Source organism: Schistocerca gregaria, chromosome 2, assembly GCF_023897955.1.
Source record: "Schistocerca gregaria isolate iqSchGreg1 chromosome 2, iqSchGreg1.2, whole genome shotgun sequence".
Taxonomy (NCBI): domain Eukaryota; kingdom Metazoa; phylum Arthropoda; class Insecta; order Orthoptera; family Acrididae; genus Schistocerca; species Schistocerca gregaria.
In genome coordinates this window covers 922,841,523-922,866,579 of record NC_064921.1, presented here as the reverse complement: position 1 = coordinate 922,866,579, position 25,057 = coordinate 922,841,523, and the positions used below count along the sequence as shown (strand labels likewise).

The following is a 25,057-nucleotide window of genomic DNA, read 5'->3' as shown; positions in this document are numbered from 1 at the left end:
CTTCGATTTTAATACCTACTCCAAATTTTTCTTTTGTTTCCTTTACCGCTTGCTCAATATACTGATTGAATAACATCGGGGAGAGACTACAACCCTGTCTCATTTCTTTCCCAACCACTGCTTCCCTTTCATGCCCCTCGACTCTTATAACTGCCATCTGGTTTCTGTACAAATTGTAAATAGCGTTTCGCTCCCTATATTTTACCCCTGCTACCTTCAGAATTTGAAAGAGAGTATTCCAGTCAACATTGTCAAAAGCTTTCTCTAAGTCTACAAATGCTAGAAACGTAGGTTTGTCCTTCCTTAATCTTTCTTCTAAGATAAGTCGTAGGGTCAGTATTGCCTCAAGTGTTCCAATACTTCTACTGAATCCAAACTGATCTTCCCCGAGGTCGGCTTCTACTAGTTTATCCATTCGTCTGTAAAGAATTGGCGTTACTATTTGCAGCTGTGACTTATTAAACTGATAGATCGGTAATTTTCATATATATCAACACCTGCTTTCTTTGGGATTGGAATAATTATATTCTTCTTGAAGTCTGAGGGTATTTCGCATGTCTCATACATCTTGCTCACCAGATGTTAGAGTTTTGTCAGCACTGAATCTCCCAAGGCCGTCAGTAGTTCCAATGGAATGTTGTCTACTCCGGGGCCTTGTTTCGACTCAGGTCTTTCAGTGCTCTGAGAAACTCTACACGCAGTATCGTATCTCCCATTTCGTCTTCATCAACATCCTCTTCCATTTCCATAATATTGTCCTCAAGTACATCGCCCTTGTATAGACCCTCTATATACTCCTTCCACCTTTCTGCTTTCCCTTCTTTGCGTAGAACTGGGTTTCTATCTGAGCTCTTGATGTTCATACAAGTGGTTCTCTTATCTCCAAAGGTGTCTTTAATTTTCCTGTAGGGAGTATCTATCTCATCCCTAGTGAGATAAGCCTCTACATCCTTACATGCCTCCTTAGCCATTTTGCACTTGCTGTCGATCTCATTTTTGAGACGTTTGTATTCCTTTTTGCCTGCTTCATTTACTGCATTTTTATATTTTCTCCTTTCATCAATTAAATTCAATATTTCTTCTGTTACCCAAGGATTTCTAGCAGCCCTCGTCTTTTTACCTACTTTATCCTCTGCTGCCTTCACTACTTCATCCCTCAGAGCTACCCATTCTTCTTCTACTGTATGTCTTTCCCCTATTCCTGTCAATTGTTCCCTTATGCTCTCCCTGAAACTCTGTACAACCTCTGGTTCTTTCAGTTTATCCAGGTCCCATCTCCTTAATTTCCCACATTTTTGCAGTTTCTTCAGTTTTAATCTACAGGTCATAACCAATAGATTGTGGTCAGAGTCCACATCAGCACCTGGAAATGTCTTACAATTTAAAACCTGATTCCTAAATCTCTGTCTTACCATTATATAATCTATCTGATACCTTTTAGTATCTCCAGGCTTCTTCCATGTATACAGCCTTCTTTTATGATTCTTAAACCAAGTGTTAGCTATGATTAAGTTGTGCTCTGTGCAAAATTCTACCAGGCTGCTTCCTCTTTCATTTCTTAGCCCCAATCAGTATTCACCTACTACATTTCCTTCTATCGCTTTTCCTACTACCGCATTCGAGTCACCCATGACTTAAATTTTCATCTCCCTTCACTATCTGAATAATTTCTTTTATTTGATCATACATTTCTTCAATTTCTTCGTCATCTGCAGAGCTAGTTGGCATATAAACTTGTACTACTGTAGTTGGTGTGGGCTTCGTATCTATCTTGGCCACAATTATTGCGTTCACTATGCTGTTTGTAGTAGCTTACCCGCATTCCTATTTTCCTATTCATTATTAAACCTACTCCTGCATTACCCATTTTTGATTTTGTGTTTATAACCCTGTAGTCACCTGACCAGAAGTCTTGTTCCTCTTGCCAGCGAACTTCACTAATTCAAACTATATCTAACTTTAACCAATCCATTTCCCTTTTTAAATTTTCTAACCTACCTGCCCGATTAAGGGATCTGACATTCCATGCTAAAATCCGTAGAACTCCAGTTTTCTTTCTCCTGATAACGACATCCTCTTGAGTAGTCCCCGCCCGGAGATCCGAATGGGGGACTATTTTACCTTCGGAATATCTTACCCAAGAGGACGCCATCATCATATAACCATACAGTAAAGCTGCATGCCCTCGGGAAAAATTACGGCCGTAGTTTCCCCTTGCTTTCAACCGTTTGCAGTACCAGCACAGCAAGGCCGTTTTGGTTATTGTTACAAGGCCAGTACAGTCAGTCATCCAGACTGTTGCCCCTGCAACTACTGAAAAGGCCGCTGCCCCTCTTCAGGAACCAAACGTATGTCTGGCCAGACGATCTAAGCAGCGGGCAGCACGACATACTTGACATGTCAATTAAAACACTATGAAAAGACAGACGGTGCAGCAAAGAGTCTCAATTTTCACCATGGGCAGTATCTGCACACTGACGTGCAAAACACATGGGATACCTTCTAATATCGTATCGGACTTCCATTTTCCTGGCGTAGTGCAGCAGCTCGAAGGCACATGGACTCTACAAGTCGTTGGAAATCCCCTGCAGATATATGAGCCATACTACCTCTCTAGTCATCCTTAATAGCGGAAGTGTAGCCTACGCAACAGTTTCTACACGAACTGATCTCAGGATTATGTCCAGTAAATGTTCGATGGGATTCAGTTTGGGTGATCAGGTTGGCGAAATCATTCGCTCCAAATGTCCAGAATGCTCTTTAAACCAACCGTGAACGATTGTGGCCCAGTGACATGGTGCATTGTCATCCAAGCAATATTCCCAAGTTGTTTGCAACCGTTAAGTCCATGAATGGCTGCAAATGGCATCCAAATAGCTGAACATAACCAGAACTTAGTCTATTCCAAGAAAACACAACCCACACCATTGTGGAGCCACCATTAGCTTGCACAAAGCCTTATTGGCAGCATGGGGCCATGGCATCGAGGGGTCTGCGCCACACTGGAATCCTATTATAAACTCTCACCAACAGTAATCGGGACACTGGGATCAGGCCATGGTTGTCCACTCGTCTTGGGTCCAAGCGAAATGGTAACCAGCTCAGGAAGGGCAGTGTAGGCGTGGTCGTGTTGTAAGGACAGATTATCTTCTGCCATAGTCCATTAACGCCATATTTCGCTGCACTGCCCTCACAGACATTCCCACGCTGCAAGTTATTTCATACAGTGTTGTTTGTCTGTTACGACATACAACTCTACACAAACGCCGCTGCCTTCGGACGTTAAATGAAGGTCGTCGGCTACTACGTTGTCCGTGGTGCGAGCTAATTCCTTAGATTGGGTACTCTCGGACCACTCCTGTGGACCTCAGAATATGGAATTCCTTAACGATTTCCGTAATGGAATACCACGTGAATCTAGCTCCGACTACCATTCCTTGTTATAAGTCTCTTGAGATGAGCTGGAACGCGCTATCCCGACATTGTTAAATTTAGTGACTTGGCTTCCATGTATTTCAGGAACCACTGCAACCATTGGCATGAAATTTTTACAGGACATTAAACTGTATGTTCTAAGTTAACTGAATTAAAATAATTGCATTTCAGCCATTGATTTTGGAAATACCGTTTTTAATTAAACGGTTAAAATTTTGTGTACTTTCTTATACGTTATCCTAAATAATTTTAATTATACATAACATTATGTTCTTCTTCTACTTCAGCAGACTCAAGATATATATTTTATTACTCCCTGAAAATTTGAATACTCTAGTCGAAGTGGTTTCTGAGATTTGGGGAAAAATGCAACAGAAAATGTAAATTTGTAGGAACGGCTTCTGAAGTTGGAAAAGACTGTAACTCAGTTAACATATGCTTAATATTTTATTTTTAGTCACTCACAAGCACACTGCACCATACTCTATATCATCCTCTTGATCTTTTTCCAAGTTTTTGTCTGTTTTCTGGACTGATTAGTGGCCAACTGTGCTGCATACTCTGTTTTATCAATGCGAACCTTGTCAATCCGTTCAAGTTGTCTGATGCAATTTGCTCCAGGATTACTTCCCATATGCAGTAGCAATTTCACACTACCAATGTTGCCATCATTAAAATCGATAACAGCATCACAGAACCCAACTTTAGTGTCTTCATTTCTGCAAAAGCATTTTGTGGTAACCGAGTCCAAATAATATTATTGAATGGCTCATTGGGTTTTGAGCCTCACCATGCAGACACTTCTTCAGTAATTCAGGATTGGCCAGGTTTCTGTAAATACGTTTTATGATGTCCATGACTGCTGCTGCGGTGGAATTCTTGTGGCTGTATTAACTGTTTGAGTACTGGGCATTGCAGTAATTGCACTATGAATAAGGTCCAGGAGGGTAAAGATGGTGTATCGGTTTTTCATCAGTTGACAGTTTGTGGAAGTAGGTTGCTCATACTACCTGCATCATTTTCAACAAATCGACAGTATTATTTCTAATGGCCATCCCATAATATTGTTGTAATTCATCAACCATTTTGTCTGTCAGCCTGCCTCTTATGGTTTTACCATTGAGATCCCCTGCTATACCTGCAGGACAGAACAGATAGTTTCAGTTGTGGAAAGGGGCCTAAATAAGTGGCTGTCCGTTGCCCTTAAACATACTACTTTATTCATCTGACAGAATTTCAAGAGAAAGGAAAACATTAAAAACAGAGCAACCAAAAATTAATTTTAGAACTTAAATTCCAGCTAAATGCGCCATTCAGTCTCGCGCCTCAAGAGTAAAACAACTTTAATTTTAAACCGGCTGAAGACCAATCACTTAGGACTCAAAAACAAGAATTTGAATTTTAAATTCAGAAGGCCTGATTCTAAAATTTCTTTAAAGAAAGCTGAAGGCCCAAACAATCTAGCGCTTTAAGGGCAAAACAATTTTAATTTAAAATCGGCTAGAAGCCATACATAAACAAACAAAAAGGACAAATAAGAAAAGGCAGCACATCAAACGGCGCTCAGAAGTTTCCAAGGGTCGGCCTTGAATTCAAACACCAATGCTCGCTCAGGTGAGACAGGCAGTCGGCCCAATAATTCTCAATCCGGTGGCAACGCAACTGACAAACAGTCAACGGACCAAGTGACAGCATAATTTCCGCTCCCCCTACCAGCCCACAAAAGGGAGTTCAATGGAACAACGCAGAAGGTATCGGCGCTCACAACGAATTACACGTTCAGCTGTCAAACTACACGCCCTGCTGGACAGTAACAACATGACGAGGAAAATACACTGCCTGAATTTACAACGGCCAGGGCAGATAACTGGAACATTAAGAGCCACAAGGCAGAAGATTCTGCTGGTACACTTCAATTCAAAATAATCGAGTTAAGTTAAACTCCACAGGAGGGCAGCTAGAATTTCCCCAACTTGAAACCACACGTTGTTGCTCACGGGTATGTCTCAACAACCCACAACGAAATTCAAACGACATAATGTGAACAGTTGGGGCTGGCTGGTAGATTAAGTAAAGACTCAACTTTCTTGTCCGGGATCGGTGAGCCACGGACCTCGTAGCCATGGGAACAGCCCCTCACACTCCGACCGCGCGTGGAAGCTGCCAGTGGTCTCGGCCAAACTACGAGCCGCGGAGACTTCCTCGCTGCACCACGCCAACCAACATCTGCCGACACACGGCGCAGCCGGAAACTATAAGCACGAGGTCAAAGATAGTACAAGGGTGACACTATCGATACACGCTGCTGCTGCGACTCGCAGAGCGAGAGGATAACAGCATTATCGCGATAAACGCGGGAGACTAATCACAGAATAGCAACCAAGATTTAATGCAAAACACGAAACAGCCGCGGCTCAACCATCGGAAAGTTTCTTGTCTCTCAGACTTTGATTTCAACTTAATCAACCTGGTGCCCATCCTCTTTTGGACATGACCAACACATTTCAGTTTTGTGATTATCTTCTCACCATAAGGCTGAGTGGCTACATGCTTTTGATTCTCCATCAACAAAGAACTTAGCGTAACAGACTCCCCTTTCATTCACAGATCTACTAAGAATTTCAATAGCTCCAGATGCCTCCATAGAACCACTTGTTCCTTCACAATTTCTGCCACACATATGCCCTTCTTCATTCCCTGATTTGCACTTATAACAATGTTTGGTTAAAATCTGGAAATCTGTTACTTTTCCAGTATCCACACTGGTCACCATAACAAAAGGATTCTTAGAACTGTAGCTGGGCTTCTGCCAAGTGCCATCAAAAGCTACTGGTATGTCAGTCATACCATCATTTATTTCAACAGCTTCGTTTGCAGCATCCATCATTGACTAACATGCAACAGCTTCCACAGCAGCTCTAATAAATGCTGCGTACTTGTCAATTTTACAAGGTGGAAGTGGCATATTCGTCACGGCACACGTTCTCTCTGCTGCAGTGTGTCCTTTGCAAATAACTCTCAATCCATAAAACCACCTTATATTTACTTCAAAATAATTATTTTTACGCTTATGAGAATTCACAAATGAATGAGTATATTTACAACTGGCACAATTAATGATACGTTTCGTAGCTAGTACATATGATACCTCACTGTTTTCTTGTAAACTAACAGGCCCTCAAAGTATTTTACAAGACACACATTCACCTAACACTCATATTAGAACGTGTAAATCTATCAGAATATAACCTAACCTACAATTTACATCAAGTTCGTTTTGAGAAAACTGTGTCTCACAACGTTTTATTTCAATCTTCGAATCTCTAATGGGTCTTTCTCTAGATACTGAGAGTTTGCCTGTATTTCAAGCGTGTAAGTTCACTCGCCACATGTTCAACACAATGTTGCCCTTTATTCGAAAATCTAACACCATGAAATCCACGTTCCTTAAAAACACTGTTTTGGCGTTATACTTTACTTTTTGAGAGATTTACCAATCTATTCGCCACTTTTCCTAGGAAAAACGTCGGCACTTAGACATACAACTCATGTTCATACTATGAAACGATACGATACTGTTTTTGACAGTGCTACCAATACAAAGACATACCATAACCTTTATCCTTTATAACACAGTAATCTACAGCCTTCTATATAATAAATTACCGATTTTTATTAGATCTTGGATTAATGTACGTATATATATAAAATTGTATTCGGAAAATTGCCAATTTTATAATGAGATAAAAATATGAAAATGTGAATAAAACTTTTTCCGTTGTAGCTCCCCCTAAAGCCCATCATGCGGCCATACAACCACCTGTCTAAGTCTATATCACTATACCATGACCTTTGTCACATCATTGTATTCATGGTGGCACACTACAACACAGAGTATATCAGAATCTTATACGAACAGGTATTTACACGCCCACCAATATCCAGGACAGAAGAACTCAATTATCCGTTGTTTGGCCACCCGTACGCAGCCCCTGAACGATGGTCAACACATAACACATGAGAACAAAAGGCTGTGTACAACGTTCGTGAGAAATGGATATAGCCGTACATCAATCCAAACGGCCATGGAAACACACAAAAAGAAATGAGACAAGCAACAAATCGACAAACTGCTGTCAGCAGCGCACTGACCTTGTTCCAAAAGTCTCACTGACTGGATCAGATGGTTCAAATGGCTCTGAGCACTATGGGACTTAACATCTGAGGTCATCAGTCCCCTAGGACTTAGAACTACTCAGACCTAACTAACCCGAGGACATCACAATCATCCATGCCCGAGGCAGGATTCGAACCTGCGACCGTAGCGGTAGCGTGGTTCCAGATTGCAGCGACTAGAACCGCTCGGCCAACCTGGCCGGCTGACCGGATCAGGGAACTCTTTCGATATGTTTGTATTGTAACGATGCAGGTTTTATTACAAGACTAAACAACACCTTTATTAACAGAATTACTAAATTTCGATCAGTTAAACTGTTCGTCTATGTACATCATAGCTTTGAATAGTAACAGTTGGCAGCAATCCAAGCAGTAGTCCGCTGGCATTGAAAGAGGCGCTTGTGTGAGGCTTGCGTAACGTAGAAGCTCATGCCATCTAGCTGTTGCAAAACGCAATCTGGTTGTAAAAATGGGTGGCTTAGGAATCCACGTAACCTGCTGCTACCTTACTGCTGAAATGGCAAACAACTGAAGTTACACATTCACTAAACTATATTGAGATATACCGGTAACTAAATGTATTGTTTTCTGTTTATTATTAAAAAAGACTTAGAGCATTAAAGCAACGATAAAATTATGTATTGTGTATTATGAAGAGTCGTGGATTTAGAAATAGGTAATACTTGTTAACGGAATTTCCACATATTAATCTGAGCAGCGATATGCAAACCTTTCTGAGAAGAGACAGATCTCGAACAAAGACAGTCTAAGCTGTCAGTACTAGTGTTAGCACAGTGCATATGTGTGGTGTCTGCGTGGTGAAAATCGATCGCTGATAAACTTAGCTGTATGATGCTACTATTTTATAAAAGCTGCAGCTAAACTGTGTGTTGCATAGGAAGAGATTTGCTTTCATTTACCGTGGAGTATAAAATCAGTAGTATTGTGGATAACGGGGTTCTGCTAGTTGCAAGAGATGTATTGTTGGCTCGACGTACAACTTAAGACCTTGAAGCATTCAGAGCCACAGATAGTTAAGTGACACATCACATTTCAGTAGCATTTGTCAAAAAGACATAGTTCGTCATCACGAGAATTTCTACAGTTTTACTTGGTCGGCGCTACAACGTGCAACAATCTTATTTGTAATTTCATAATGGATGCTGTGTGTCGCTGTTGCTGTTGAGAAGAAAACACATCCAGCTGAAAGCGAAACTTCTGCTTCTCTTCTTCAGGAAACTGTGGTGGTTTGTGTACTTTGCATGTCGAAATCAGTGGCGTGTGACGACATCTAAGGTAGTATTAGTTGAATCAGGTACATTTAGTAATTGATATCCATAACATACTTTCAGATTACATTATGCTATGTGACTTAAGCTTTTTCATACATTGTCTCAAATATTTCTATAATATTTACTTTAAATATTTAACCAACACAGTAGATAAGTATTTTCAGTGCTTACGAGGTCACTCATTAAAAGTTTATTATAGCAATTTCGATGAAAAGTGCTGTCCTATTTAAAGTAATTAGATGTGTGTGAATACAAGCACATTTAATGTTTCCCAAATGAAAATGAAAATATAAATAAAATATTTTATATTATTATTTTTTGGTTGGATAGATCTACATTAATTAATTAAAATGGAAAGTTAATGGATTTTATCTCTGCTAGTAATCTTGACTTTTCAGAAAGCACCGCATAATTGATAAGTACTGTTTGAGAACAGTTACATGAACGGTTCTTGCTTTGCTGGAGAGACTTCTATTGAAATGGTAGAACATGGCGCAGAAAAATTTTACTCCCTGTTCTAATTAAGCAGAACGCCGCATTCCGGCATTGTCATTACGTCAGACCGGTGAGTGTGTTGGTAGACGATATTGTCTGAAGGCCAATGACCGATCTGAATATTACGCAGTTAATGTAATAATATTACCCGGATTTTGAGAGAAAAATGTCGGTAAAAAGTGGTCTTAGGGACGTATGAAATACAATCCGATGGATTTAACGGCGAATGAACACTAACCGCGTTTGGTCGTGGACACCAAGCAATGCGCCAACGACTTCTCTTCGATGCAGCCTGAAACTGGACTAAAAACTGCGTGGTAAACCACATATAACATGAAGAATAGCAAAGAAAGGGATCTTCAATCGAAATACGGTTACTTAACATCAGCTTAGCATAATTATTCAACAAAAGCATACAAATGATTGCCATACAGCATATATTTATAGCGGAGGAAGAAAGAGAGAGAGGGCGAGCTAGCTGGGCTCCGCTTTCTTATATAGGTACACAAAAGATGGTACTACGTTTTGTTAAACAGTGTTTTGTTTACTCATTTTAACTAACAGACACGATTTTTTTAAAAAAGTCATGAATAATTAAAAATACATCATCTCATTAGTATACCGTTTCTTTCAATTAATATACAAATTAATTTACATATGTAAAATTATTTATGATTTTATCAGGAGTTAATTACAATTGGAGTTACTTTTCATTCATTCATAACGTAACATTTCACGCATTAATATTAGGTATTCCTATGAATTTACGTGCTCCAGGCTTAAATAACATCCTGTACGAAAGTCACATCAGAGGAGGTCAACATTAAAATACCTATTTTTCTTTTACGATCATTACCTGTTAACATCTGTTTACTATCATTTAAAATAATTCGTGAGGTAGATTGCAAACTCTTACACACAAAAGAGAGTGATCAGCCGTCACTTAGCTGATCATCTACTGCTAACTACGGCTTCCTGTAATTTACGAGTCTGATTGATACACACCGTTAATAAAGCAACTGATACCGTCTAATTAGGATAGCATAAATTGAACCGAACGGGGACATCGCAGTATCCAGCCTGTGCACAATGTGAACTGTCAGTGAGGAGAGGTATACATAGGAGGGACCGGCACGTCGATAACAACGCTGATACCTCGACACGAGACACACATTCGCCTGGGGCAGCGTTGTAAGTCTGCGGTAATCCAAGGCCGGAAAGACTGCGGCAACGAAATCAGATTTCACAAAACCTGCGTACTAGCCATCAACCGGCTTTGGCGAAACGCAAGATCAAAGTAGGCATACAAATAATAAAACATCCCGACAACATGAACAGGGACTATAGATACAGGCTTACCACAACCTAGCTGCCGGCCCGCAGAGTCCAACAGGCAGCAACAACACCACGTGATGTGAGTCCTGTATCCAGCAGGAGGATAACAGGAGCAGACTCCTCATTACAGGAAAGGATACGCCGGCATTATGACACACTTGCAACCGAATCAGTGCATGCATCAAAACCAGAGAGGTCCTACGTCATATTGATAAGTGCGCTCTAACTGACCTTTGTAAATTCGACTCTATTTTGTAACCACTAAAGTAACATCAATACCCTCTCAACTCGTGACGTGGGGAGACCAAAGCACTGATGTTAAATTTAAAATTTGAGTCACTTTCGATTTAAAGGTCCGGTGGTTTTTATAATCAAGTAACAGCAGGTAGCACTAATTGTTAATAATACTATTGATTAAGAAGAGATGGTTACCGATTTCGAACCGTCATACTCATTATCAGGTCGCTCTTCGCGTTTTAAAATTACATATGTACCTCTACGTGCGAGTTTGACTGATTTCAGTTATGCGTAAAGGTCCTCGGCGGTCTAAAGTAAATCCATCTGTTCGAAAGTGGGAAGGGCGAGATTTGTCCGTAATTTATAGTATCGTTAACAGTGGCTTCTTGTCGTTTTCATTTATTGTGAAAGTTATTCTGTACTTCTACACAGTCATGGTGTCACCATACGAATTTTCAACAAAATAGCGTTCATTGATTCCATCTCTTTTTAGTTCTCATTTGGCTTTCCCAATGCTGTCAGTTACAAGTGGCTGACAACTGTAAATGCACAGAGGCTGATTAACATGTATCATTTCTACAGGTGTAAGCGATTTGTGCGAGTTACGTCAATTCAATTTTTCACGTCACGACAAGCAGGACATATCGCAAGCTGATAGATATGGTGGCACCAAAAAGTGTTGGCACAGACACCTTTTCGTGTCTAATACAAAATGTATAAAAATTAGTCATATCATACGTAGTGCTCAAAAAAGGGTCGAATACTTTGAGAAGTGGTGGTACTCATCAAAATAAGAAAGTTATAATAAAGATGAGTCCGAAAATGCGTACTTTCAGATATACGTAGAATAAACATGGGTCCAGAAAAGCATACTTTTTGCGATAAAGAAGTGTTTAGAGGAAGCTTTCAAAGCGGCGTCCTCTTATTACAGTGCACACTTCTGCCCACCGGCGTGAGAGATGACGCACCCTTCGAAGTATACCTGTATTTCGTTGTACCTGCTGGAAGGCACTGAAGACACGACGCTGTAGTGTCCGCACATCATTGATTGGCGTGGCGTAGACCAGTTCCTTAAAGTGTCCCCATAACTGAAAGTCTAGGGAATTGAGGGCTGGAGAACAAGCATTTCAAGGCATACCACCTCCATCCCCCCCTGTAACCCCCCCCTTCCCCATTGACCAATCCAGTGGTCATGAAACGTCTACATCAGACGTTCGTGCACTATTGTGACGAAAGCTTGTTGGTGCACCATCACGCATGAACCATATTTGTATTCGTTACTGCAATGGGACAGATTCCAGCAAGGTAGAAAATACACTCCTGGAAATGGAGAAAAGAACACATTGACACCGGTGTGTCAGACCCACCATACTTGCTCCGGACACTGCGAGAGGGCTGTACAAGCAATGATCACACGCACGGCACAGCGGACACACCAGGAACCGCGGTGTAGGCCGTCGAATGGCGCTAGCTGCGCAGCATTTGTGCACCTCCGCCGTCAGTGTCAGCCAGCTTGCCGTGGCATACGGAGCTCCATCGCAGTCTTTAACACTGGTAGCATGCCGCGACAGCGTGGACGTGAACCGTATGTGCAGTTGACGGACTTTGAGCGAGGGCGTATAGTGGGCATGCGGGAGGCCGGGTGGATAAACCGCCAAATTGCTCAACACGTGGGGCGTCAGGTCTCCACAGTACATCGATGTTGTCGCCAGTGGTCGGCGGAAGGTGCACGTGCCCGTCGACCTGGGACCGGACCGTAGCGACGCACGGATGCACGCTAAGACCGTAGGATCCTACGCAGTGCCGTAGGGGACCGCACCGCCACTTCCCAGCAAATTAGGGACACTGTTGCTCCTGGGGTATCGGCGAGGACCATTCGCAACCGTCTCCATGAAGCTGGGCTACGGTCCCGCACACCGTTAGGCCGTCTTCCGCTCACGCCCCAACATCGTGCAGCCCGCCTCCCCTGGTGTCGCGACAGGCGTGAATGGGGGGACGAATGGAGACGTGTCGTCTTCAGCGATGGGAGTCGCTTCTGCCTTGGTGCCAATGATGGTCGTATGCGTGTTTGGCGCCGTGCAGGTGAGCGCCACAAACAGGACTGCATACGACCGAGGCACACAGGGCCAACACCCGGCATCATGGTGTGGGGAGCGATCTCCTACACTGGCCGTACACCTCTGGTGAAAGTCGAGGGGACACTGAATAGTGCACGGTAGATCCAAACCGTCATCGAACCCATCGTTCTACCATTCCTAGACCGGCAAGGGAACTTGCTGTTCCAACAGGACAATGCACGTCCGCATGTATCCCGTGACACCCAACGTGCTCTAGAAGGTGACTGGATGAAGCGTCGTCTGAAGCGGTCTGCACGTCCAGCACGAACGCTGGTCCAGCTGAGGCGCCAGGTGGAAATGGCATGGCAAGCCGTTCCACAGGACTACATCCAGCATCTCTACGATCGTCTCCATGGGAGAATAGCAGCCTGCATTGCTGCGAAAGGTGGATATCCACTGTACTAGTGCCAACATTGTGCGTGCTCTGTTGCTGTGTCTATGTGCCTGTGGTTCTGTCAGTGTGATCATGTGATGTATCTGACCCCAGAAATGTGTCAATAAAGTTTCCCCTTCCTGGGACAATGAATTCTCGGTGTTCTTATTTCAATTTCCAGGAGAGTACATTAATGACAAAGTCCAGCAAATGCGTCCCAGTTAACAGTTGTGGTAGAATATTTGGCCCTAGTAATCTATTGCCAAGTACGTCTACCCGAATGTTGTTTGATAACCGGCGTTGATGTCCTCCTTCCTGAAATCCTTGAGGATTTACATCTGCCCATATGTGCTCATAACTGAAAATTATAACACCATTGCTTGTGAACCATGTTTGTGAACCCTGTCTCAGCGGCAAATAAAATCTTGGATGTGAACAGTGGATCTGTGGTGCACTTCTGCAACAGTCATTGAGAGAACCACCGTCTGCCACGATGATACTGTGGCCTTAGGGCCTGAATGCGCTGTACATGATATTTGTGCAGAAATATTTCATAAAGTACCCTCCCCTCCATATATAAGAGACAGGTCTTGTACTGCTACAAATCATCACACATTGGTCCCAGGGGTTTCTTCCACCGAACGTAGCACACGCTGCTCCACGTCAGGAATGCGGAATGTGCGATGCTTTCCACTGTCAGTCTTCCAAGGTGCAAGGGTATCTGTGTTCCCCACACGCTGGAAAAGTCTTGCCAAGATGGTTATCATAGGGCGCCCTGCGAATGGATATTTTTCAGCTTATAGCTTGTAAAATATTTAAACTATATATATGGTGTTTCAAAAATGACCGGTATATTTGAAACGGCAATAAAAACTAAACGAGCAGCGATAGAAATACACCCTTTGTTGCAATATGCTTGGGACAACAGTACATTTTCAGGCGGACAAACTTTCGAAATTACAGTAGTTACAATTTTCAACAACAGATGGCGCTGCAAGTGATGTGAAAGATATAGAAGACAACGCAGTCTGTGGGTGCGCCATTCTGTACGTCGTCTTTCTGCTGTAAGCGTGTGCTGTTCACAACGTGCAATTGTGCTGTGGATAACATGGTTTATTCCTTAGAACAGAGGATTTTTCTGGTGTTGGAATTCCACCGCCTAGAACACAGTGTTGTTGCAACAAGACGAAGTTTTCAACGGAGGTTTAATGTAACCAAAGGACCGAAAAGCGATACAATAAAGGATCTTTTGAAAAATTTCAATGGACTGGGAACGTGACGGATGAACGTGCTGGAAAGGTAGGGCGACCGCATACGGCAACCACAGAGGGCAACGCGCAGCTAGTGCAGCAGCTGATCCAACAGCGGCCTCGGGTTTCCGTTCGCCGTGTTGCAGCTGCGGTTCAAATGACGCCAACGTCCACGTATCGTCTCAGGCGCCAGAGTTTACACCTCTATCCATACAAAATTCAAACACGGCAACCCCTCAGCGCCGCTACCAGTGCTGCACGAGAGACATTCGCTTACGATATAGTGCACAGGATTGATGACGGCGATATGCTTGAGGGCAGCATTTGGTTTACTGACGAAGCTTATTTTTACCTGGACGACTTCGTCAATAAACATAACTGGCGCATATGGGAAACCGAAAAGCCCCATGTTGCAGTCCCATCGTCCCTTCATCCTCAAAAAGTACTGGTCTAGGCCGCCATTTCTTCCAAAGGAATCATTGGCCCATTTTTCAGATCCGAAACGTTTACTGCATCACGCTATCTGGACATTCTTCGTGAATTTGTGACGGTACAAACTGTCTTAGACGACACTTCGAACACCTCGTGGTTTATGCAAGATGGTGCCCGGCCACATCGCACGGCCGACGTCTTTAATTTCCTGAATGAATATTTCGATGATCGTGTGATTGCTTTGGGCTACCCGAAAGATACAGGAGGCGGCGTGGATTGGCCTCCCTATTCGCCAGACATGAATCCCTGTGACTTCTTTCTGTGGGGACACTTGAAAGACCAGGTGTACCGCCAGAATCCAGAAACAATTGAACAGCTGAAGCAGTACATCTCATCTGCATGTGAAGCCATTCCGCCAGACACGTTGTCAAAGGTTTCGGGTAATTTCATTCAGAGACTACTCCATATTATTGCTACGCATGGTGGATATGTGGAAAATATCGTACTATAGAGTTTCCCAGACCGCAGCGCCATCTGTTGTTGACAATTGTAACTACTGTAATTTCGAAAGTTTGTCTGCCTGAAAATGTACTGTTGTCCCAAGCATATTGCAACAAACGGTGTATTTCTATCGCTGCTCGTGTACTTTGTACTGCCGTTTCAAATATACCGGAGATTATATATATATATATATATATATTGCGTTGTTGAAAAATTTGTTTGCCCTTATCTTAATTTCGTTTAACGATCGGACCTCCCTGAGGTAGTTGAAGTTAAATGCAGCAGAGAACTCCCAGGATACCGGTGCCCGTCGTAATCACAAAAAAATACACTTCCATCGTTCTTCTCTTCCCTTTATCTCAATAAATAAAAATGCTTGATACGTTCTATAACCTTGTATTATTCAGTCATACAATATAATACATCGCTATCACAGTACGTCGTCCTGTTACATGCTCGAAAGTCTGACTCTCTCTCTTAAAATATAAAACCACTGTACAAAAAATTGAATGATAAAATGTTTTTTTTTTTTTTTTTTTTGCGCCTTACTGCGCATTCATAATGAATGTCTTTGCTATAACATCCGTTCGTTCGGTGTTTCATTTTTGCTTTATATGAAGTTAGCGGCATCCTAGGGGATCTTTCGTCATGTTCCTGTACAAGCTCGGGCTCGCAGGCTACACCCATTTGCTAAACCATGGCAGAAAGCCATATCAGCCAATTTACTTGCCCAGTAGAGCGCTTCTATTGACAACATGTGGTGGAAGAGAGAAAATGTAAATGCACTATACGGTCTGAACGCACCGACTGCGCACTATTGTAAACACGTAAGTGACTCCTCGTTTGGAAGAAGATCAAACCGGACTGAAAGTACCACAGAATAACGTACACAAGCAAGATGAAGAATAACAGCCTACAACATGACTCGAACCCCACAACTAACTGTTGAGCACGTAATGGTAGGTAGCGTACTGTAAGCAATACATCCAAATACCCCGCCAACGCATCTGACGGAGCGCCTATGCAACGACTGTCTAAAATCCGCTACCACGCGTCGCGCAGCCCTTCCTAAAAACTGTGACTCAACAAAGGAAACAGTTTATATATTAAAATGTATTCCCAACACGACGGAAACGAAATAATATATAAAATTACGGCTTTCTCCTGTTGAAAAAATATTGGCGCACTTTACCATATTCGTTATTGTCCCAAGACAGACAGGGTCATTCACTTATCACGGTGAGTCCGAGGGGGAAGGAACATTGCGTGTCGTTCCGCAGCAAGGTTGTTTTATTGCATTCGCAGGGTAAAAGTTACCGTGAGGTCGGTAAACAACTCTCTGTTAAGTATACATCTGTACAGGAAATCATTAAGAAGTTTCAATAGACCGGTACAACAGACAATAAACGCAGATCAGGACGTAAAAAATTCTTAGGTGCAGGGATCATCGAAGGATTGGTTCAAATGTCTCTGAGCACTATGGGACTTAACATCTGAGGTCATCAGTCCCCTAGAACTTAGAACTACGTAAACCTAACTAACCTAAGGACATCACACACATCCATGCCCGAGGCAGGATTCGAAAGTGCGACCGTAGTGGTCGCGCAGCTCCAGAGTGAAGCGCCTACAACCGCACGGCCACATCGGCCGGCTCTTCGAAGGATTGATCGTCCTTAAAAGAGCAGGTTCGTTTGTATCGGACATTCAGTTAACGTGCCACAAACAAGTGGGTGCTAAAACTGTTAGGAATATTTTGAACACAGCTGACATTCATGGCGGAATTTTCAGGAAGAAGCCATTTACTTCGGAAGTTAACTTAAGAAAACGCTTGCTGTGAGCGAAAGATCATATCAATAAATTGACTTAATTTAGGAATACTGTGCTATTTTATGACGAATCCATGTTTAACTTGTTTGGTTCTGGCGGAAAGGGAAAAGTGTGTCGCAAACCAAATGCAGAGCTCCAATGACAATATGTCGTATCTACAGTATATCATGAGGGAGGAACCGCAATGATTTGCGGATTTATGGCAACTTCTGGCGTTGGTGATTTGGCAGTTATTGAAGGTGCCATGGATTGTCGTAAATACTGATCTGCTGTGAGACCTGTTATGTCTTCCTTGAGCGTTGGGTGACTACTTAGTGGATACATGAGCGAGGAATAGATGCCGCTCATCATGAAAGAATCTTGGCATTAATTTATTCTACCTCTACTGCCAAATATTAAAAATAATACATAATTTTGTTAGTGAATTTGCACTGTCAGTCAGTAACAGTAGATTTGAATATAGAAATGTATACTGATTTGTAAATCGGTCACTCTTCAATGGAATATCTATCCAGATAATGTCTAGCCCTGGCCACGAAGAAAAGTCTGTAAATGTCGTGCACTTGGAAATCACACAAAATGGCGTTGCGCATGAATTTTCGAACTCAAGTACACACTATACTGGAGCTCCGGAGGAGGAATGCTTGCAGCTCGTTGGCAGTGACGTAATCGTTCGTGGCAGCGCTCTCGTGCCGCGGTGGCGGCTGTAGGAAATGCTGCAGCGTAACAAAATGGTTAAAATGGCTCTGAGCACTATGGGACTTATCATCTGAGCTCGCCAGTCCCCTATAACTTAGAACTACTTAAACCTAACTAACCTAAGGACATCTCACACATCCATGCCTGAGGCAGGAGTCGAAGCTGCATTTTTGAAAGTGTAGGCGACCGGCTAACAGCCGTTACAACAGCATATATGCCACAGTCCACATAAACTAGGTCTTGATGACATGTTATATTTTAAGCAACACAACGAAGTTAAACATACAGCTCTGAGAAATCTGGAGTAGTTATTATATAACGTTTCAACAAGGTTTTTCATCCGCAACAGGGCCCTGATCTCAGCTCGATAGCGCATATTGGATACAAAAGTTAGAAAATGTCGTTCTACAGGGAAGCAGGAGTTTCAGATGCTGTTGTTAGAGGAATGGTCGAAGATCTCACTCGGTATTACAATCAACTCTGTTCACTCCATGCCAAGACGGCTACAAACTGCTATAAATGTCGACGGTATGTACACAGGATAGTATAGCTGAGACGTAAATTACAAGGACTGTACATTTACTTCTGTCTAGGTGTGCCAATACCTTCTTGATGTGTTGAGAAACTGATACCTTTTTCTAAAGAAATATTTTTGTTTGTGACAAATCAATTATACTGGAAATACCTCATGATTAGAATACTGTAAATTTCAAATACCCTAAAAGCGTCTTCCATCACCTTTGTGTGTTTGTAGTGTGTAATACACTACTGGCTATTAAAATTGCTACAGACGCGAAATTTAACCGACAGGGAGAAGATGCTGTGATATGCAAATAATTAGCTTTTCAGAGCATTTACACAAGGTTGGCGCCGGTGGCCACACCTACAACGTGCTGACATGAGGAAAGTTTCCAACCTATTTCTCATACACAAACAGCAGTTGACCGGCATTGCCTGGTGCAACGTTGTTGTGATGTCTCGTGTAAGGAGGAGAATTGCGTACCATCACGTTTCCGACTTTGATAAAGGTCGCGATTGCAGTTTATCGTATCGTGACATTGTTGCTCGCGTTGGTCGAGATCCAATGACTGTTAGCAGAATATGGAATCGGTGGGTTCAGGAGGGTAATACGGAACGCTGTGCTGGATCCAATCGGCCTCGTATCACTAGCAGTCGAGATGACACGCATGTTATCCGCATAGCTGTAACGGATCGTACAGCCACGTCACGATCTTTGAGTCAACAGATGGGGTCGTTTGCAATACAACAACTATCTGCACGAACAGTTGGACGACGTTTGTAGCAGCATGGAGTATCAGCTTGGAGACCATGGCTGCGGTTACCCTTGGCGCTGCATCACAAACAGGAGCACCTGCGATGATGTACTCAACGACAAACCTGGGTACAAGAATGGCAAAACGTCATTTTTTCGGATGAATCCAGGTTCCGTTTACAGCAGAATGATTGTCGCATCCGTATTTGGCGACATCGCGGTGAACGCACATTGGAAGCGTGTATTCGTCATCGCCATACTGGCCTATCACCCGGCTTGATGGTATGGGGTTCCAGTGGTTAAACGTCTCGGTCACCTCTTGTTCGCACTGACGGCACTTTGAACAGTGGACGTTACATTTCAGATGTGTTACGACCCGTGGCTGTACCCTTTATTCGATCTCTGCGAAACCCTACATTTCAGCAAGATAATGCACGACCGCATGTTGCAGGTCCCGTGCTGGCCTTTCTGGATACAGAAAATGTTGGACTGCTGCCCGGGCAAGCACATTCTGCAGATCTCTCACCAATTGAAAGCGTCTGGTCAATGTTGGCCGAGCAAAATGGCTCGTCATAATACGCCAGTCACTACTCTTGATGAACTGTGGTATCGTGTTGCAGCTGCGTGGACAGCTGTACCTGTACACGCCATTCAAGCACTGTTTGGCTCAATGCCCAGGCGTATCAAGGCCGTTATGGCCAGACGTGGTTGTTCTGGGTACTGATTTCTCAGGATCTATGCATCCAAATTGCGTGAAAATGTAATCACATATCAGTTCTAGTGTAATATATTGGGCCAATGAGTACCAGTTTATCATCTGCATTTCTTCTTGGTGTAGCAATTTTAATGGCCAGTGATGTATAATGGTAGCTATGCAAATACCTTTTGATGCCGCTGTACGTCTGTTTATTTTGCGTGCTGTAGGGTATTTCGCCATCGGCAACTACATCGACGAGGAGGCGGCGAGCAGGTGGCTGCGACCGATGCGCGAAGACATCTACTGGGAGCGCAGCAACGTGGTGGTACGCAAAGGCTGGCCGCACCTGCGGCACCTGGACGCGCTCATCGACAGGCTGCTCGACTCGGGGCTTCTGCTCGCCTGGGAGGGGCAGGTAAGGTCCTTCTGGACGTAATTCACTAGACGCTCCAGCTCTGAGTGTCGGACGTCCTAGCCAATGGTAAACCTCGGTCCCTTCTCCTCAAATATTTATAGGCTTATAATTTGCAGTCATTGCCGTATCAGTACCAGCATGTTCTAAAAAGCCGTGCATAAAAAAAAATATTCCGGGGCTCATACCTCAGGTCATGTTGGTGAGGTAGGGTCAATTGTTTTGGATAGCTCTTGAGCTAGATACCCTTTCTATACCCAAGAGAACGATCGACTTACTGTAAATATCCTATAGTACAGTGTATATATTTGAATATTACACACTCCCTTCACCTTAGGCAAATGAACCAAATTGGTTGGTTCTTTTTTCCATTAAACATCGTCTATTGTGCGGCTTAAAAGGCTTAAGGACACAGAATTTAGTTCATGGGCGTTTCCTGAGAAAATCCAAAGAAGCGTTTTTCAACAGTTTTTCGCAGTCAGCAGCGATATCTAAATAACCAATCCTATAATGTTAGCAATATACTCTCTAGGCATTTACGCAGAAATGTCACTATTTTCAGAACTCGTTATCCGTCATCCACAAACACCCCGAAAACATGATTTTTATGTATCACAACTGAGCCGCGCATTCAAAGACGACTATGGACGGAAAATGGCTCACATTCTTACGATGCATTCCTAAGACGCCGATCTTGAATCAGTTTGAACATTTCCTTGATGCCTTTATCCGTTCCCAAGGAAAAGAGATTCAAAATTACCCTACCTGTGTACGCAAAATACGCTCGAGAAATCCGGTGTGAGGCTAAAACGTAGTTCATAAAGTGACATATCACGGAGAAATAAGCTGCAAAGTATCTCTGTTATCATCAGGAGGGTTCTGTAGACCCCTTATTTCAGTACTGTAGCGCACGATAAATAGTTGTTCACGTACAATCCGAAAAATGCCAGTGTGAGAGAAAGAGAGGCACAAGCCCCGGTTGGACATAGGTCACAGTGACAGAACAGTGTTAGAAAGGGTAAAAGAGATATTGTTAGTGGGAGAGGAATAAAGATAAGGAGAATCTTGATGTGGTTCGCGGGCCAGTGATAATGAGAGAGGGTCCTCAACAGTGACTACGAGGAAGCGAGACGAGACAGAAGCAGTGGAAACTAATGAGTGAGATAGTATCAGTAAGAGAGAGCAAGAGAGAGACGGTGACAGTGACACTAGACAATACTAGCAGAACGAACGAGACTATGGCTGTGTAAGAGGAGATCGTGACGGGTAGAGAGAGACAAACAGATAATCACATCTGTGTTGGGCTGAAAAAGCAATTGAGAATGGTCAAGTGCGAGTGGATGGTTATGAATGACTTTCAGCGATGGACTTGTGGGTGTGAGCGAGTCACAGTTTGGTGAGACTTTGGATATGAGAGGTGAGTTGCATGTTAAAAAGAGCGGGTACATGTTCACACGGCAAGGTTGTTGGGAAAAATGTCATATGATGTAGAACGAGGCTACTGGCCCCCACTTTTTCAGTCTTTTAAACAGGAGCTTATTCTCTTTTTTTCGTGCATTCAGGAACATTTTCCCGCTAATCCTGTTTTGTTTCCTTTTCAATATATGTCATGATTCACCATATTCAAAGTGACGATGTGGCTTCTAGACCACGAAACCTGTGGTTAAACAAATTATTTACAAAAGCAGCCAAGCTGTTTTGATTCAAGATATTCGTACAGGTTTGCAAATTCTACAAATTGTACCCACATCCATTGCGTGGCTCATTCCTTAAAAGAAGAATATAAAGTTACATTGATGTCTTCAAAGGTGTGTTATACATTTTCAGCCCCAAACTACTCTTGAAGGCAGCAAACGGATGTAACTTGATTTACTCACGACACAAGGACAGGTAATTTAGAATTGACTAACCGTTCGAGGACCCATCAAGAACTTAGTACAAACTATAGGGCAGACAGTGACCCTACATTTTGTTTCCCATACAAATATCTGTCACATGACACCAGAAAATTTTTATCGTTCACTCGTTATGTATAAAATTATAACTATCCAGTACTAAGTCAACAGTCCGCAGCTCGTGGTCTGCGCTCGCGTTCTCGCTTCCCGAGCACGGGATTCCGGGTTCGAATCCCGGTGGATTAGGAATTTTTCGCCTGCATCGAGATGACTGGATGTTTGTGTTGTCCTCATCATTTCATCATCATTCATGGAAGTGGCGCGACTGGACAGAGCAAAGCTTGGGATATTGTACGGGCGGTGATAACCGCGCAGTTGAGAGCCCCACAAACCAAATTTCATCATCTAAGTCAACGAAATACAAGCTCTGTTGTCTTACGAGTAACAGACGACAATCCTTTTTTTTAATAGTGAATTTGCTGAACTATGTTAGTGGTAGCAATTTCGTCTGCTTCCGTACAAACAGAGAAAAACATTTCATATCTTACAGTAATGGTCGTTTATTTTGCCACCCTACGGTATGTTCCTCCACTATGTAACTTCCAGCCAGGCAGTACTTGTACTATCTACTAAGAATACACTCCTTTTACACTCAGTCTTGTCAAGCGCATCAAATATACTTTCGTGAACTCTATTATGGGTAGTCCTGACTTCTATCACTGTGGAATCCACTTCACTTTGAAGGATGTGTCTATTCAAGTCATTAATTGATCTGTTATTCGTAAATGACTATTTTGAAAATTATATCAGCAGTTAAATGAGCCACAAATTTTTTCTATCTTGTGCATTACCTTCTTTTAGTAGACGTACCACAACTCTCGGCTACTTTAAATCCTCCCGAAATTTCCCTGACGTGAATGATACATTTATTATATCTTGTATGCTCCGTATGCATGATTTCAGCGCACCTATTTGTAATTCATCCATTTGTATTGGTTTCGTGACCTCATGTTCTGTTGTTTATAGTAACATAGTATTAGCGCCTTTTATTTACACAGTTTTGGCTCTCCCAAACATTAAAATGTACATTCACTTAACTTGCTAAGTGATCTGTATTATTTCTACCTAATCCCCTTCCCTTACCGGTATGTTATTATGCTTTTGTTTTTTTCCTGTCCAGTGACATCCCCAACTGCTATGCTTTTATTTCTGTACTGTGTACTGTATTGTCATTAAATGACATTTTACAGGAATTAGAACTCACCTCTAAATCTCATACTACCTATACCATAGATTTAAGAACTCTAGCAATGAATTTCAGAATTCCGATTTCAATGTATGCCGGTGCTGGAGTCGTGTTTACAACCGTAAACATGATAATAACATTTAGTGAGGTAAGTGTATATTACGAATGCGATATAATTTGCGTTAAGATAAATGTAAAAGCCGGTTCAAAAGTGGTAATTGCATATCTTTATGGATCCCCTGCTTATTTAGTAGTAGTGGTGGAACATTTGAGTAAAAGCTTGAAGTTGCACGAAACTTTTCTTCTCGTATTAAACACTCCTGGAAATGGAGAAAAGAACACATTGACACCGGTGTGTCAGACCCACCATACTTGCTCCGGACACTGCGAGAGGGCTGTACATGCAATCATCACACGCACGGCACAGCGGACACACCACGAACCGCGGTGTTGGCCTTCGAATGGCGCTAGCTGCGCAGCATTTGTGCACCGCCGCCGTCAGTGTCAGCCAGTTTGCCGTGGCATACGGAGCTCCATCGCTGTCTTTAACACTGGTAGCATGCCACGACAGCGTGGACGTGAACCGTATGTGCAGTTGACGGACTTTGAGCGAGGGCGTATAGTGGGCATGCGGGAGGCCGGGTGGATAAACCGCCAAATTGCTCAACACGTGGGGCGTGAGGTCTCCACAGTACATCGATGTTGTCGCCAGTGGTCGGCGGAAGGTGCACGTGCCCGTCGACCTGGGACCGGACCGTAGCGACGCACGGATGCACGCTAAGACCGTAGGATCCTACGCAGTGCCGTAGGGGACCGCACCGCCACTTCCCAGCAAATTAGGGACACTGTTGCTCCTGGGGTATCGGCGAGGACCATTCGCAACCGACTCCATGAAGCTGGGCTACGGTCCCGCACACCGTTAGGCCGTCTTCCGCTCACGCCCCAACATCGTGCAGCGCGCCTCCAATGGTGTCGCGACAGGCGTGAATGAGAGTCGCTTCTGCCTTGGTGCCAATGATGGTCGTATGCGTGTTTGGCGCCGTGCAGGTGAGCGCCACAATCAGGACTGCATACGACCGAGGCACACAGGGCCAACACCCGGCATCATGGTGTGGGGAGCGATCTCCTACACTGGCCGTACACCTCTGGTGATCGTCGAGGGGACACTGAATAGTGCACGGTACATCCAAACCGTCATCGAACCCATCGTTCTACCATTCCTAGACCGGCAAGGGAACTTGCTGTTCCAACAGGACAATGCACGTCCGCATGTATCCCGTGCCGCCCAACGTGCTCTAGAAGGTGTAAGTCAACTACCCTGGCCAGCAAGATCTCCGGATCTGTGAACATGTTTGGGACTGGATG

At 43.3% G+C, this 25,057-nt stretch overlaps 1 protein-coding gene across 1 annotated transcript in view; it reads left to right on the top strand.

Moving 5' to 3' along the window:
* LOC126336051 (uncharacterized) overlaps positions 1–25,057 on the top strand; it is a 278,199-nt gene that overhangs the window by 52,693 nt on the left and 200,449 nt on the right. The window contains exon 5 of the mRNA XM_049999530.1: positions 20,367–20,554. Coding sequence (XP_049855487.1) covers positions 20,367–20,554 — 188 coding nt within the window. The remainder of the gene's footprint in view (positions 1–20,366; positions 20,555–25,057) is intronic.